The sequence below is a fragment of the Dendropsophus ebraccatus genome, chromosome 6 (assembly GCF_027789765.1).
Source record: "Dendropsophus ebraccatus isolate aDenEbr1 chromosome 6, aDenEbr1.pat, whole genome shotgun sequence".
In the NCBI taxonomy this organism is placed as follows: domain Eukaryota; kingdom Metazoa; phylum Chordata; class Amphibia; order Anura; family Hylidae; genus Dendropsophus; species Dendropsophus ebraccatus.
This window is the reverse complement of record NC_091459.1, coordinates 25,354,837-25,371,662: the sequence shown is the minus strand read 5'-3', so window position 1 is coordinate 25,371,662 and position 16,826 is coordinate 25,354,837. Positions and strand designations below refer to the sequence as shown.

The 16,826-nt window shown below is 41.9% G+C and overlaps 1 protein-coding gene and 1 non-coding gene across 3 annotated transcripts in view; both read right to left on the bottom strand.

Moving 5' to 3' along the window:
* Positions 1 to 16,826, bottom strand: part of CYB5R4 (cytochrome b5 reductase 4) — a 112,517-nt gene that overhangs the window by 16,939 nt on the left and 78,752 nt on the right. For both annotated transcript variants that reach the window (XR_011363484.1, XM_069973535.1), the window contains exons 12-14: positions 10,607 to 10,759; positions 9,501 to 9,651; positions 3,983 to 4,069 (exon numbers count right to left, since the gene is read on the bottom strand). Coding sequence is in view for 1 of the 2 variants with exons in the window: in XM_069973535.1 (XP_069829636.1) it covers positions 3,983 to 4,069; positions 9,501 to 9,651; positions 10,607 to 10,759 (391 nt within the window). In the remaining variant the exon portion in view is untranslated. The remainder of the gene's footprint in view (positions 1 to 3,982; positions 4,070 to 9,500; positions 9,652 to 10,606; positions 10,760 to 16,826) is intronic.
* Positions 2,662 to 2,852, bottom strand: LOC138796127 (U2 spliceosomal RNA). Its single transcript, XR_011363735.1, has one exon. It is a non-coding gene; the product is annotated as a U2 spliceosomal RNA (small nuclear RNA).

The window sequence follows — 16,826 nt, the reverse complement described above, 5'->3', positions numbered from 1 at the left end:
AGAGCATGAGCCGGGGCAGGCCTTTTCCCCCAAGTTGTGACGTCATCACAACTCGGGAGAAAATACCTTCTGATGGGGTCCTGCGGACACTCACCACGGGCACAGGGAGAGGTAAGTTAGTACTTGTCATCAATTTCCCCTGCCTGCTGTCGGCTTCTATAATCTGCCGGACTTCACCTTTAAAACTCTTAGGGTATTGTTCACACTGAGTGGCACGCCTGTCCATGGGGAAAGTGCCATAGCCCGTCCATGGGGGAAGGCGCGCCTCATCCGCAGCCGCTGCTCTCTGCTCAAAGAAGTGACATGTCACTTCTTCGAGCAGAGAGTGGCGGCAGCGGAGGAGTGCGCTCCCTCTCATTCACTCACATCGGGACACTGAGCACGGCGGAATTCCGCCGTACTTGCTCAGTGTGAACATACCCTTAGAAAGCGAAGGGGAAATTAATTAACATTGTGGTTAAAAGAGGGAAACATAGTATCTGGTGAATTTGGTGCAAAGAAATATTTAATTTCCATTCCATGCATTTGTGAAACTAGAAATGCATATTTGCTTGCAATTAAAAGGCATAAAATGAACTATTCTAATCTGACAATAAAAGAATCAAAAAGCTTTAGCTGTGTTATGTAGATTAAAATTTTTGAAAGATGTGAACTCAATAATAATAATTGGAGGAAAATAAATGTGACCCATAAATATTAATATTCCAGCTTTATTCAATTACATCCATACAATCAGACCAGCTTTCAATACTAGGGTTAGTTACGCATCCACCCACTATCATCAAACGTCTAAAATTAGAAAACTGTAAATGTGAATTTCAATGCATCACTGAATAATTATTTCAGATTGGTTTGTTGACAGGCACTGGCACTTAAATTGGCCACAAAATGCATATTATGAAGCACTATAACACATAATAGAGGCTTCTAGGAACAACTAAATAGCACATTTATGATAGATCTGACGGTTCAGAAAGCTGGACAAACATAGTAAATGAATAGAAAAAAAAAATTGTTCCAGTCAAAAGCTTGATAATACAAAATAATACAATGTCTTCTATCCAAGGCCAGTCTTAACCCTTTAAGGACAGAGAACAAAATGTCCTTATGGACCAGGCCAATATAGAGTTTTGCATTTTCATTTTTTCCTCCTCGTCTTCTAAGAGCTATAACTCTTTTATTTTTCCATCTACAGGGCCATGTGAAAGCTTTTTTTTTTTTTCAGGAACAGGTGTAGTTTGTAATGGCATCTGCGATAACATGTATGACAGAACCCCCAAAACATAATTTATGGGGTGAAATTGGGGAAAAAAACACAATTCTTGCGGCTGCCCGTCATTAACAGAGAGGACCCGGCTGCGTATAGCAGCCGGTCCCCATGTGCTATGAAGTGAGCTGAGCTTCGGAGCTCACTTCATAGCGCGGCCGGAACCACAGGTACATCATGGGTCCTTAAGTGACAGGATTCCATGATGTACCCATATGGCATGGGTCCTTAAAGCGATTCTGTACCCACAATCTGACCCCCCCAAACCACTTGTACCTTTGGATAGCTGCTTTTAATCCAAGATCTGTCCTGGGGTCCGTTCAGCAGGTGATGCAGTTATTGTCCTAAAAAACAACTTTTAAACTTGCAGCCCGTGCCAAACGGGAGTATCTATGCCCTAACTTTGCACCACCCCTCCGTCCCTCCTCCCCACCCTCTTCATCATTAGGAATGCTCCAGGCAGATTGCCTCTTATTCCCCACCTGTGTCAGCCTGGCACATGGGCTGGATCGTTAAGCACCTGTGCAGTGTTCAGCATGGAGAAAATGTTCCAGTGGCATTCCAAATGACGAAGAGGGTGGGGAGGAGGGATGGAGGGGTGGTGCAAAGTTAGGGCACAGATACTCCCGTTTGGCATGGGCTGCAAGTTTAAAAGTTGTTTTTAGGACAATTACTGCATCACCTGCTGAACGGACCCCAGGACAGATCTTGGATTAAAAGCAGCTATCCGAAGGTACAGAAGAGGCGGTGCAGGGCCACGCATGTCACTACCATGGGGCGGGGGTACGGGGAGGACACACCACAGAGGCGTTGCGGGACCGCCAACGTCACTGCAGATGCGCTGTGGGGGAAAACAGCGGCGCATACTCAGTCACAGCTTACACAGTGTGGTCGCATAGGGGGTGGAATCGGAGGCAGGGGGACGTGGAGAGCACCACCACATAGGCGGCGCTGGCCTAGGGCACAAACGCTCCAGGCCACGCCTTTTTGACACAGCTAGACCCCAATAAAAGTTAAATTTTCGGCCTCAGGAAAGCACCACCAGCGTTTGTACAGAGACCACCAGAAAGGACTTCACTTCTGCTACACAAAGATATTAGTAGTTGGGGGGTGGGCTGCACAGTGGGTACAGAGTCACTTGAGGCATAATTAGCTCACCTGGTCCAGCACCAGTGCTTATGACACACTCTCTCATCGCACGTTCTGAATCCATTGTAGCCAATCACTGAAGCTATACTGTGACGTTTGAAACGTCAACACGGAAGGAGTGTGTGTTAGCAGCCCCAGAAGCATGTTCCTTGTTTTTAACCCCTTAAATTCAGGACACAGACCTATTTTTAATATGACATGTCTCTTTATGTGGTATTAACTTTAAATATGATTCTTTTACTTAGGCCTCGTGCACTGAACCTGGAGGCACTGCAATACCAGATCAATGCCTGAAGAGGACAGAGCAAGCTCTTTTCCCATCTCCCCATTCTAAAAATCCATTTAATATATGGTTCCCAGATAGGGGACGTATCAGATATTAAACTGATAAGAACAGATACTACACTTGATCTTACCCAAAAGCTCGAGAAGCGATCTGTATCAGCTTCTACAGTCAGAAAAAGTAAAAAAGAGCCACTAAATGATCTCACCAACCGTCTCTTAGCAACACACCCGGAATTATGAAGCGTTTCTGAATTCGAATCCGTAGCTGTCTAGAATTCCGGATGCTGCTAAAGACTTCTATGGATTTATCAGTGCCACAATTCCGTATGAAAATTGGACTGATTCTATTTTCCTAGTGTCAATAAAAATATTGAAGGGAGTCCATGGCCAATAGACTTCAATGGGTCCAAAAATGTATTATGATTTCCTAATCAGAAATCCTGATACATCTTATGTCTGTGCGCATTGGGGCCTAATACAAGTGATTCTAAGGTTAGGTTGCTGGCCTTTGTTCTTCTACTTAATGTTATACATTTTGGTCAATACATTCTGGGGGAGATTAATGAAATTATGTAAATATACACCTGGTGTAAATTGTCCACAGCAACCAATTACAGCTAAGCTTTCAACTCTGGGAGCTGTGATTGGTTGCTGTGGGCAGTTTACACCAGGTGTATATTTACACCCATTCATAAATCTCCCCCTCAGTGTTTTGTGAAAAACTTAGGAATCTGAAATTCTCTACTTATAAGATTGCCATGCCACATAAATTAGTTAAAGGGGTTATCCAGTGCTACAAAAACATGGCCACTTTCTTCCAGAGACAGCATCACTTTTGTCTTCAGTTTGGGTGTAGGTTTTGCATCTTAGTACTATTGAACATATTGTAATTTACTTTCTTCATTTCTTTTGCAGTTTTCTTTATGCAACACAAGTACTTGCAAGGTGCCATAAAACTTTGAATCAGTTGGAGTATTTTGGATTATGACATTGTTCAAAAAGTTCTCTCTTTAACTCAGTTAAAGAGATGTTGTGATATGTCATCTGAGAACATCATTTTTAGTGCAATATTTTGATATAAATCACTGGGAGACAATAAAGGAAGAAAAAAAGATTCTGATAACATTTCTGTATTGTCTCTTCCACAACACTGTTAACAACTCCCCCATTTGTGACCAGTTATAGTATAACATAGCATTTTCTATAGAATTTCGCTTGTTTCACGTATGAGGTTTCCAACAAAAAATGTAAAACAGATAATCTTAAAATGAAATAATTTACCTCCCATCCACTAAACACAATTTTTCCAGTTTTTCTTTCCATAAAATATCATCTTCTGTTTTGTTAAAGAAAATTAATTTCACTTTTCTGAAACGATAAAATTAGATATTTTTTTGTTAAATCAAAAAGGTATTAGACCAGTAATAGTTTGATCCGTATATAGACTCTCAATGTCCATCAGACGCGATCCAAAAAAAAAAAAAATCACATGATCAAATAGTAATGCTATTATACTTTATCAGACTTAAAAGGAGAAGTCCGATGATTTTAAAAATAATTTGACAGCCGGCAGGGGGGGGGGGGGGGGGGGGGGGGGGGGGGGACATAATAAACAACCACTACTTACCTCTTCTTGTGTCCGTGAATTGCCATGTCAGAGGCTCCAGGACCCCCGCCAGAATTTTCCCCAGAGATCCGATTTCCTCACAATTTGGGGGAACATACCTGACCCAGCTGATGAATGCGTGGAAGAAGGGAGAGCTGGAGAATGCTGAGGGGTGCCCATAGACTGGGACACAGCACTGCGTGGGCACAGGGAACGGTAAATATATGTTCTATATTATGTTCCCCCCCACCCCCTGCCGAACTGAATTTTACTTCCTCCGCCCAACTTCTCCTTTAAGTATATCTCCATAAAATAACATACAAAAGCAGCAGTATTTTACCAATAGTAAGACATAAGACATAAACATAAGTTGATTAGAAGACAAGGAGTCTTTAGTTACCCAGCAGCGATATTGCACCAGAAGAGGATAACATATAGACATGCTGCAATGTTTCTTCAGACATGCGTGAACTTTGATGTCTCTTAAAGGGAACCTTTCACCCCCGTGCCGGGGTGACAGGCTCCTGACCCCCCGCTACAGCCCCCTATACTCACCTGATCCCTCCAGGTCCTGCTTCTGGATCTGGTCGGGTCACGGAGATCTCAGCCGCTGCAGCCCGGCGCGCGTGCTGAGAGATGAGTCCAACGCTCATAGAGAATGACAGGAGAGTCCAGCGCTCCGTCATTCGCTATGAGCGTTGGACTCATCTCTCAGCGTGCATGCCGGGCTGCAGCGGCTGAGATCTCCGTGACCCGACCGGATCCAGAAGCGGGACCCGGCGGGATCAGGTGAATATAGGGGGCTGTAGCGGGGGGTCGGGAGCCTGTCACCCTGGCATGGGGGGTGACAGGTTCCCTTTAAGGCTATATTTTGAAAATAATAATGCGCTCCATTCAAGTTAACGGGAAATTGGACAGCAGTGCACACACCGTACAGCATACAATTTGTAATTGATTACAACTGTCCAAATAATGAACATGCTTATTATTTTCGACCAGTTTATGTTCTGGTTATGTTATGTTTTTTAACTGAACACAATTAAAAAAAAAATAAAAAAATCTCTTTTTCTACAAAGGAGCATAATAAAAGTTGCATAACCCTGTACTGACTAAAACCAAACAAATACAAAATTAACTAAGGGAAGTCCCCTGCAGCTGAAGAATTCATCACTTAACATGAAATAATTTTTTCCCATAATAAATTCCAGAAGTAGGGCCTGGTCACACTGAGCATTGGAGACGGAACTTACAAGCACAGTCAGCTTTAAATTCTGCCTATCCTATTGCTTCAATGGGATTTCTCGTGCACCTCTACTCTCTGCTAAACATGTTCATTCTTTGAGCAGAGAGCAGTGGCGCACAAGAAATCCCACAGTAGCAACAGGACAGGCAGAATTTTTGCATGGACTCCGCTCGTAAATTCCGCCTCTTTTGCTCAGTCTGACCGAGCCTGTAACAAGAAAAACTTAATTCGCCCATTACATTTTATTTTTCATTTACATTTTAATTAATTTTGTTTTTACAGAGGCAGGATTGGGTGGGTTTGTTTTATTCTTCTTTTGTTTTTTTACGCCATTCACTGTGCAGGTTAAATATCTTTACTGTTTTATAGCCTAGGTCTTTATGGACATTTTTATTTATTGTTTTTTTCTTGTTTGTTTTACATCTAACTCCTTCCACCAGAATACATCCTGGGCCTTAATGCCCAAGTATTTATTTATTTTTTTTACTTTTTCATCGCCCCCATCCCAAGGGAAACATGAGGGCTTTTTTTTTTTGCTTTTTATCGATATCATTTTGACTATTGTTCTTTACCATTTTTGGGTAGACAAAAAATAGCAACCCTAGCTTTTTTTTTTTTTACTGTGTTCACTTTGAAGGATTAGGCTGGGTTCACACTACGTATATTTCAGTCAGTTTTGTGGTCCTCATATTGCAACCAAAACCAGGAGTGGATTAAAAACACAGAAAGGCTCTGTTCACACAATGCTGAAATTGAGTGGATGGCCGCCATTTAATGGCAAATATTTGCTGTTATTTTAAAACAACGGCTGTTATATTGAAATAATGGCCGTTATTTACTGTTATATGGCGGCCATCCACTCAATTTCACCATTGTGTGAACAGATACTTTCTGTGTTTTTAATCCACTCCTGGTTTTGGTTGCAATATGAGGACCACAATACTGACTGAAATATACGTAGTGTGAACCCAGCCTAAATAAAATGCAGATCCACAATCCACATTCGAATGTTATACAGATGCATTACGGATGGGGGTTTTTGTGGAAAAAGGATTCCCGGTTTTGCAGATTGCAAGCACAAAACAGTCACGTGAAGGAGACCGTATAAAATAAAAAAAAATGCTTTGCAGCATGTACTATATACTTTGTTTGTATACAATAGCGCACTTGCCTATGTTTTTATATACAGTATAATTGAACCTAATGAAACGGAAATACAAAACACAGAGTGGACCTAGCCTAGTCTGTCGTGTGTGTGCACAGGGAGAAGTATCTTTTCTGTATAAGGGAAGAGGAGTCCGCCCCTTGAAATTTCTATGCATGTTCCATAATGTGAACATACCCAAACTACTGTATTTTCTTTAGTATAAGGCGACCCCTGACTTTCAAGGAGATTGTCAGGAGTTCGCCTTAAACACGAAAATGTTAACCTCTGCCTGACCGCAAAATTAATTACTAACTGGAGCCCTGCTGCGGTCAGGCAGGGGTTAACTGCAGTTAAAGAAAAACAAAACAAAAACAGTTGTTAACTCACCTGTGACCTGTTCCCAGGAGAATGACAGAGGCTTCGGGGACTTCCAGAGTCTCTGTCATTCTCCTGAAGCTCTCCTGTCAGCCGAGTGTCTCCGAGCTTTTTTGATGAGACGATCGGCAGCCCGGGAGTGCTTAAGGGACCTCCAGTGCAGACAGTGTACAACACACTGCCTGCGCCAGAAACGGAACAGGAGACGCGCGACTGCCAAAAACAGGTCACAGGTGAGTTAACTGTTTGTTTTTTTATAGTGGTCGCCGCATACGGTGGGGATGCGGCCATTTTTGAGCTCCCCCACCGTATGCCATACCCCGACTTCTGAGAAGATTTTTCGGGGTTAAAAAGTCATCTTATACGCCGGAAAATACGGTACTATAAGGCCTTATTTATCAGATTTATGCTCTGCAGGCTCCGTCTTTAACTTTCACTTAGCCCTGAATTAGTGGGTGAAGCCTACCCTCTATAATGGCTCCCATACAATGAACAGAACAGGGTCCTTTCCCCCCTGTATCACTTTAGTACACCTTGATAAGCAAAATCAGCAGCATGGTGGACATTAGACAGCATTACAGTTAAACATAATGTTACATAGTTAATACGGTTCAAAAAAGACACATGTCCATCAAGTTCAACCAAGGAGGGGATGGATACAGGGAAGGGGGAGGGATGATAAGGGAATCATCTACAGTCAGTCTCTCTGTTTGAAACTTTAGAGGCCAAAAGGATGTTATTGCTCAAACCTCAGATACCGACACTACTGCTTATCCACAAGGTATGGTGGAAAATTAGAGAGTTATATGGTATTACGGGATATACGCCATACACATCCATATGGGATACTCCGTGGTTGGGAGAATTGTATCTCTTAGAAGGGTTTTCCGCCTGGAGAGACGCAGGAATTAGGAAAATAATGCAATTGTATGACGGTAGACAGCTGAAAAGTTTTGACCAAATACGAAGTCAATTTGTTCTGCCCCACACTCAATTCTATAGGTACCTACAATTACGTCATGCATGTGAGGCGGAAGGGGAAATACTTGTATTGGGTGTGCAATACTTGCCACCAATGAATATTGTAGGGGAGTCCGACTCCACTAAGGGGCTTATCTCCTGTCTGTACCGACACATTATCTCCAAACATTTAGACAGATTTCCGCTTTTGTTGAGGGAAAAATGGGAGGCGGACATTGGCCCTATAGAAGAAGGGCAATGGAAGCAGATACTGGAAATGACGCCTAAACTATCTCTGGGGGAGCAACACCGCCTTTCACACCTCTACCTGTTACACCGTGTGTACCGCACACCGCAATTCCTTTTCCACATAAATATCTGAGACACGACCATGTGTCCGCTATGTCATGTTCATGAGGGGGGTCTACTAAACATGTTCTGGCGTTGCCCCAAGTTGTTCCGCTATTGGAGAGGGGTGGCGTCAGCCATACATAAGGCATACTCGGTGGAATTACAGCAATCTCCACTAGTTTATATATTGGGCTATGTGGATGACTTAGCATTGAATGTGGTGGGACAAACTGCAGTAGCCCGTATTTTGTTCAGGGCGCGTAAGCTTATTGCCCAACATTGGCTTGATGAGACCCCTCCCTCAGTATCGGAATTTGTGGGAAAGGTTAAGTAGTTGATTGGTATAGAGAGGTACGCATATGAAAAAATTTAAAGCTAGCAAGAAATTTGAGAAACTCTGGGGAAAATGGATGGCTATCCCTGAACTGGCGTCCCCAGGCTCCCGCACTTAAGCTAGGATATGTGGTATATAAGCAAGAAGGATGGTTTGTGTCTCCCCTGTTAGTGTTCCATCTACTGCTTGTCGGCGGATGGCCTAGCCAGGCCCCTTTTCCATGTAATGTTTTTATTGTTTTTTCGGGACAGTTTGAGATTTGATAACACTTATTTGGTAAAGTTATATTAAGGTTCTTGAAATGTTTCAATTAATATATGTTAACATAGATTGTGGAATTGGAAGGTTTGGGGGTGGGAGGGATCGGGGTGAGGGGAGGGGGTTAGGGAGGGTGTAGGTTGGAGGGTATGCCCTCCGGGGAGTTTTTTGTTTGTACGGGGAGAAAAATTGTTTTGTAAAAAAAAGTTTTTCAATAAAAATAATATTGATTCAAAAAAAATATAATGTTGAATTACTACCTTTTTAATCTTGAAGATTTTTGAGGCCATCAGAATGTGAAAAACTGAGACTGAACTGCCAGATTACAGCAAGTACAGTAAGTGCACATCTAGAACAAAATGTACTAATCTATTATTATTATTATTACTATTATTATGTTTCTATTGCTGCCTATTAAGCTCTAGTTACCAGATCTTAGGCAAATGTTTGAAGATGACAATGTCTGTAAGAAATTCATAAACATAAATTACTGTTCTCTGAAAGCTTACATAATCATATACTAACCTGAGGCTGGAAGAACTGCTCAGTATATTCTTTAACAGTTTAACCATTGGTGTAAATCCAGTGCCAGCTGCCACAAGGAAAATATCCTCTATACCTTCAACATGAGCCATCCTAAAACGTCCCTGAGGGCTGCTGACGCTGACATGGTCACCTATTCATATACAAAAACACATTTAGAAATAAAATGCAATATTTAACAACTCCATTATGGTCTGTTAAACATTTAATCCCATATTGTTATCCTCTACTTTTTGCATTATGACTGTTCTACACAGGTGTAAAGGGTAAATTATGCAGTTTTCATAACTTATTTTATATCATACCTCATCTTGTTTGTTCCAGTAAAAAATGATCTTTTATCATCTGCTGATTGTGCTACCTGAGCGGGGCTTCAGGGCCGCAACGCCACTTAGCCCGCCCAGATCGCCACCATACAATGCACCCCTCTCTGATGTCATCGCCGCATAGGCTCTGTCCCCTCGGCATCCATTGGTATGGGCTGACCTAGAGGGAGTGGGGCCTAGACCTTTAGGTCAGCCCATTCCAATGACCGTTGAGAGAGTAGGGCCTAGACGGCTATGACGTCCTAGATGGGTGGGGTCTATGGCATTGTTGTGGGCGGAGCTAAGTGGTGCCTCGGTTGAGAAGCCCCATCCAGGTGGCATAATCTGCAGATGATAAAAGATCGCTTTTAACTGAAACAAGCACCATGACGTATGATATAAAATAAGGTATGAAAACTGCTAAATTTGCCCTTTACACCTATGTAGAGAAGTCATAATGCAAAAAGAGGGTGACAGTGTAATTTTAAAAACAAATACTATATACTATACTAAATACTATACTGCTAGTTATGGCATTTACCACGCTGTGTCAGTATATTAGTGCAAATATTTAAACAGTTTCAGAGAATTGACATGTCAATTCTTTGTGCGGAAAGCAGCAGGAGTGGAGGCGCGCGAGCCATGCCATAGAGACACTGTGTGACACAGAGGCAGACGGGGAGCTCCACCATGGAATTCCACCTGTTGTGCTCATAGTGAACATACCTTAACACAGTTTAAGTGTTTTTACTTTTGGAAAAAAGGAAAGAGACAATGATTTACCTATTTCCAATTTATCAATGTGTGGAGTAAAACTTCCATTTGTGTAGATTTTAATCATCAGGTAAATATAATTCTCATTACAGTGCACGGATTGTATAGAATCTACAGTCAAGTCCTGGGACACGGGTGTATATGGCTTGACAACTTCCATGCCTGTAACAAATAAACACATTCATTATAGAATAGGATTGCTTCTGAACCAGTTCCAAGCAGCAGACTGTAAACCTTATTGGTGAATGTAGGTCTCTTACCTTCATCCTCGGCACCTATACAGGGCTGTTTGTTGTGAAATCCGCTGCCTGGTAAGACCATTAGGAGCACTGGGGGAAGAGCTGCCACCCCCAGGTCACCAATCTGGCCCAGCTTAATTAGTAATCATTAGAAGGGGCCTGCCCCCAGTGCTCCTAATGGCCTTACAGCATGGAAACGGCGCAGAAGATGAAGGTAAGAGACTTACCCTTATCCTCAGCACCCCGTGTGCGCTAATGGGCTATCATCAGTTAGATTTTGTCTAACCTGCTGATAATTCCCCTGTAAAATGATATAAGAACTACTACCTTAGTATGAGCAGTATTGCTACAAGATAAACTCCTAGTTCTACAAGCAGAGGTGCATAGCTACTTTGTGAACTGTTTTTGGCGGTTGACATGACGCTAGTATTTGCTGCAAATTCCTAAAAAAAAAGGGCAGCTTTGAATATATAGTATTACTAGCCTCCCCATCCTTACACTGGCACTCCCAATAATCACAGCAGAACCCCTCTTGGCAGTACCTCTCTACTATTTGGGTGAATTCAGGGAGGCAGAAGCTTGTGGGATGAAATGTATATTGGAGTCTGGGGTAGCAGCTATATTCTGAGACCACTTTACTCTGGGTACATTTTCTTTGTTTGTACTAGAGATAAACGAATTTGCAGTATAAGTGAAGTGAAATGCTTCGCTAAGCTTGCCCATCGTCTTGTCAGCCAGCCGCTTTTCAGCTCTGCTCCGGGTGCCTGAAAAAGCTGGATGCAGTCCTGGGAAACATCTAAGAGGACTGCATCCAACTTTTCCAGGCACCCGGAGCGGAGTTCAAGGGCAGCCGTCTGGCGAACCGACGACAGAGCCTAACAAAGCGCTAAGCGGGTATGTTCACAGTAAGTAAAAGTGGCGGAATTCCGCCTGCCTCAGTGTCTTTATGGGATGGCTCGCGCGCCTCCACTTCTGCTGCTCTGCTCTCAAAGAACTGACATGTCAATTCTTTAAGTGGAGGCGCGCGAGCCATGCCATATAGAGACAGTGTGTGACATGGGACACGGCAGACGGGATTCCGCAGCAGGGGGCTCCGCCATGGAATTTCGCTGTTTTTACTCAGTGTGAATAGGCCCTTATACTATAAATTTGCTCATCTCTAATTAATACTTAATTTTGCATTTAAAGTGTACCCATCAATTTGGGACCACGGCAGCATACGCTGAAAAATTCCTGTATGTGCGCAGTCCTCCCCTGTTGCGGGTGAAGGATAGAATAACTGGAAGTGCTGTAAACTGCACTGTAAGTGTATTGAGGGCCGCCCACCAGCAGGATTTTTTTTCAGTGTATCCTGCTGTGGTCCTAAAGTGATAGGTATGCTTTAAGTTTTTCCAATCTACAAGCACTGACTAAAAGTAATTTACACTAAATTGTCCATTTTTAGTGTTAGAAAAGGAAATCATACACTTTCTAATATCCATGTATTAAACTACTTTTATTATACCAGTGTAGTGACCCCCATCTTTAAATAGTAGAACAGAATAGATTAGTCCTGTGTAATGTATTTATCAGCTAAACATTATGTCAGTCATGTAAAATGCAACACAAAGACACCATGTGACCCCCAGCATTAGGTCTACAACACGGTTATTTATTCATGGCTGAATAGGAATAATAATGGAACAATTACTCTTCTCATGAGTATATATATTCACTGCGGGGATTTACTTGTATAACTACTGTCTGTCTCTGAATAACATTGTTATGTTGTTAATAAAGATGCCGATGAGAAGAAGGTAAGAGCTGTTTCCATACAGATACTGACAGATGAGATAGCGAACTGCAGCAGTAAGCACTAGCACAGTATAACAACTTCTCCTAAATATAGGGTGGTCTAAAAGTATGGACCAGCACTGTAGTATGGTTAGCACTGTAGCCTTGCAGCGCTGGAGTCCTGGGTTCAAATCCCACCAAGGGCAAAATCTGCAAAGAGTTTGTATGTTCTCTCCGTGTTTGCGTGGGTTTCCTCTGGGTACTCTGGTTTCCTCCCACACCCAAAGACATACAGATAGGTCAGTTTACACTGTGAGCCCTAGTGGGGACAGGGAGAAAAACTGAAAAATTATGTAAAGTGCTCCGGAATCAGTTGGCACTAAACAAATAAAAACATTTTCTTCTCCTTTGTGTCCTCTTGATACTATATATCTCTACCAATTTGTTTGTTTGGTTTTTTTTGTAAGTTTTATGTTGTTATGTCCTTCCCTGCATATATTTGTTATAATGTCTGCTGTTTGTTATTGGTATATACTGTATATAAGTGACGTAATATTTGTCTTTGATATAATTTTCGGTCAAATGTGTTTTATTTGTTTGGTCTATGGGGCTGTGTGAGGTGTTATTTTTTTGTGCCACAATCTGTACTTTCTATTAGTAGCTTGCTTGTGTATAGGCAACTTTTTGATAACTTTTTTATTACAATTGTTCCAGATTTGATGTGACCAAAAATCAGCAATTTTGCATTTTGCCATTTTTTTTGCGTTTACGATGTTTACTATGCGAGATCAAGAATGTGATATGTGATCAGTGCTCGATTACTATGGACTGCTGGAGCCCAAAGTAAAGGATTGCCAAGTTGGGATCAGCATCACTGTGGTGCAGAGCCCCGGCCAGGATACAAGCAGCGCGAGAGAAGGGATTGGTCGATCCCGCCACTACACAACCAGGTATGGGGTTTTTAAGCCATTTACATGCCTCTGTTAGTTTTGACAGCAGCATTTAAATGGTTAATTAGCCTGCACGGCTTATCGGCTGTGCGGGCTAATAGCCGTGACCCCTCTCTGAAGGGGTACGTCCTGCTGTATAAAACAAATACAATTTCATGTGTTTTCAAAGAAAAAAGCTGCAGGGCCCTTGCAGAAGAAAAATTAATTCACATGTGTATTACACATACACACATGTATTCTATTGTGTTACAGCAAAATGAACAGCCTTGGCTATAAATAGTAAACTTAATTGAAGTTCTCAATATGCTTTGAGTGCATAATATAAACACCTGCTTTATCATATGGCAAATTAGTAAGCTGGTATAATTGTCAGTACAGGTTTAGTAGTTACCATGAAAATAACCTTGGCCTTCTAACCACCTGCTGATAGTTTCCCTTCAAAGACTATTGGAGAAATGCTGTAGTCTTATATGAAAAAGTGTTATCAATACCACCTAACAAAGAAATAGTAAAAGTCCTCTATTTTTTTATTTATACATTGCATCTAGAATAACATTTACAAATGGATGTTCTTGCACTCCTTTTAGCTGGAAATATAAAATAATAGATTGCAGTATTTCTATGTATTCTGCATGCCCCGAACACAGATTTTCTACATACAGTGGTAGCCTGGTTTAAGAGTAACTTGGATTAAGAGCGTTTTGCAAGAGCTCACAGTTTTTTAAAATTGTGACTTGGTTTAAAGCGACTTTGTACCCACAATCTGACCCCCCAAACCACTTTTACCTTCACATAGCTGCAAGATCTGTCCTGGGGTCCGTTTGGCAGGTGATGCAGTTATTGTCCTAAAAAACTACTTTTAAACTAACAGCCCCGTGCCCTGTGGGCATGGCTTAGAATATCTGTGCCCTAACTTTGCACCACCCCTCTGTCCCTCCTCCCCGCCCCCTCTTCATCATTAGGAATGCCACTGGAACATTTTCTTCATGCTGAACGTTTACACAGGTGCCTGACACAGCTGACGAATAGTAGTCAATCTGCCTGAAGCATTCCTAATGATGAGGAGGGTGGGAAGCAGGGACAGAGAGGTTGTGTCAGCCTAATGCATACACAATCTAGGCCACTCCCGTAGGGCACGGGACTGCCAGTTTAAAAGTTGTTTTTTTAGGACAATAACTGCATCACCTGCCGAACCGACTGCAGGACAGATCTTGGATTAAAAGTGGTTTGGGGGGGGTCAGATTGTGGGTACAGAGTCGCTTTAAGAGCTCCCTGTACTGGGTGGGAGGGGGAGTGGAGGAGGGGCATGGTCTGCATAGCGGGGTCTACAGCCCTGTACTCTGACCCAGGAAGTCTCCCTCACCTTCCAAATCATAGCAGATCCACTTCAGGCTGGGGCTTGCATCAGGGGACAGGACAATGGAGGTAATTCTAGCCTGTTGTCCTACGCTACTGCATTATGGAGATCTGCAGGTCCATCCTGTATCTACAAACTGCTGCTGTTTTTCAGGTTTATGCCCTTACTATACATTATACTCCACATGCTATAATGTGCAGTAACTTATAATATCACATATTCAGCTGTTTCTAAATGTTTGTTTCATTTGTTTTACATGTTATTCAGAATAAATAAAATCATTAATTTACTTTGGTTTAAGAGTGGATTTGGATTACAAGTGCCTCCCCGGAACGAATTATGCTCATAATCCAAGGCACCACTGTATGACTACATACAGTACCATGTAAGCCTCACAGGGGTTGCCCCACAAAATCAAGTTATGCCTTCCAGGGCATAACTAACTGATGGGGCGGTACTGTCAGGACCCCGTGCGTTCTTGGCAATTTTCCTAGCAGAAAGTGCTAGGTGGGTTGTCCAGGTAGATAAAAATTTGGTTTAACCTGTTTGACACTGAAATTGATGTTTACTCATAAAATCTACATTCAGTATGATAGCTACCCTGATTCTCTGCTATTACTGGCAATCCAGCTCAATTCCTGGGTTGGTTCTTAAACAGAGCTTCTGCCTCCACTTGTTGTCGGTACATAACTAGTTATTGGCTTTAACCCCTTAAGGACAGAGCCTGAAATGGCCTTAATGACAGAGACAAATTTTATGAATATGACCAGTGTCACTTTAGTCATTAATACCTTCGGGATGCTTTTACCTATCCGGCTGATTCTGAGATTGTTTTCTCGTGACATATTGTACTTTACATTTCTGGTAAATTGGAGTCGATACTCATAACAAATCTTTATGAAAAAAAACCAAATAATGTGAAAAAATGTGAAAAAATGCATTTTTCCAACTTTGAAACTTTTTTGCGTATACAGAAAGTGGTTATACCACATAAATTATATATTAAATAGCATTAGCAACATGTCTACTTTATGTTGGCGGCATTTATTAAACTATCTTTCTTTTTTTTTAGACGATAGGAAGCTTAAAACATTAGCAGCAAATTTCCAAATTTTCAGTAAAATTTCAAAATCAGATATTTTTAGGGACCTGTTCAGGTTTAAAGTGTATTTGAGGGGCCTGTATGTTAGAAAGCCCCACAAAGCACCCCATTTCAGAAACTGCACCCCCCAAACTCTGCAAAAGCATATCCAGAAAGTGTTTTAACCCTTTAGGGGAGTCACAGAAATAAAAGCGAAGTGTGTAAGGAATTTGAAAATTTTAATTTTCTGTGCAGAGATTTTATTGTAATCCAATATTTTTCATAATTATAAACCTATTACCAGAGAAATGCACCCCAATAATTATTGCCCCGTTTCTGCAGTTTATAGAAATACCCCATATGTGACCCTATTGCGCTATTTGACGCAACCACAAGCCTCAGATATAAGGGAGCGCCTAGTGAATTTCAACGCCTCCGTTATATTTGGTCATTTTTGACTGTACCACTTCAGGTTGGCAGAGGCTCTGGGGTGTCAAAACCTAAAAAACACCCCTAAAGGGACACCATTTAGAAAACTACACCCCTCAAGGAATGTAACAAGGGGTGCGGTGAGCATCTGGACCCCACAGGTGCTTCACAGATTTTCCGAACAATATGGCGTGAAAAAAGAAAAATTTATTTTTTACACTAAAACGTTGTTCTAGCCTTCAATTTTTCATTTTCTTAAAGGGATAAGAGGCAACAAAAAATGTGTAGCGCAGTTTCTCCCGAGTACAGAAATACCCCACATGTGGCGATAAAGTGCCAAGGGGGCGCAGGACGAGCCTCCAAAGGGAAGGAGCGCCAATTGGCTTTAGGAAGCTGAATT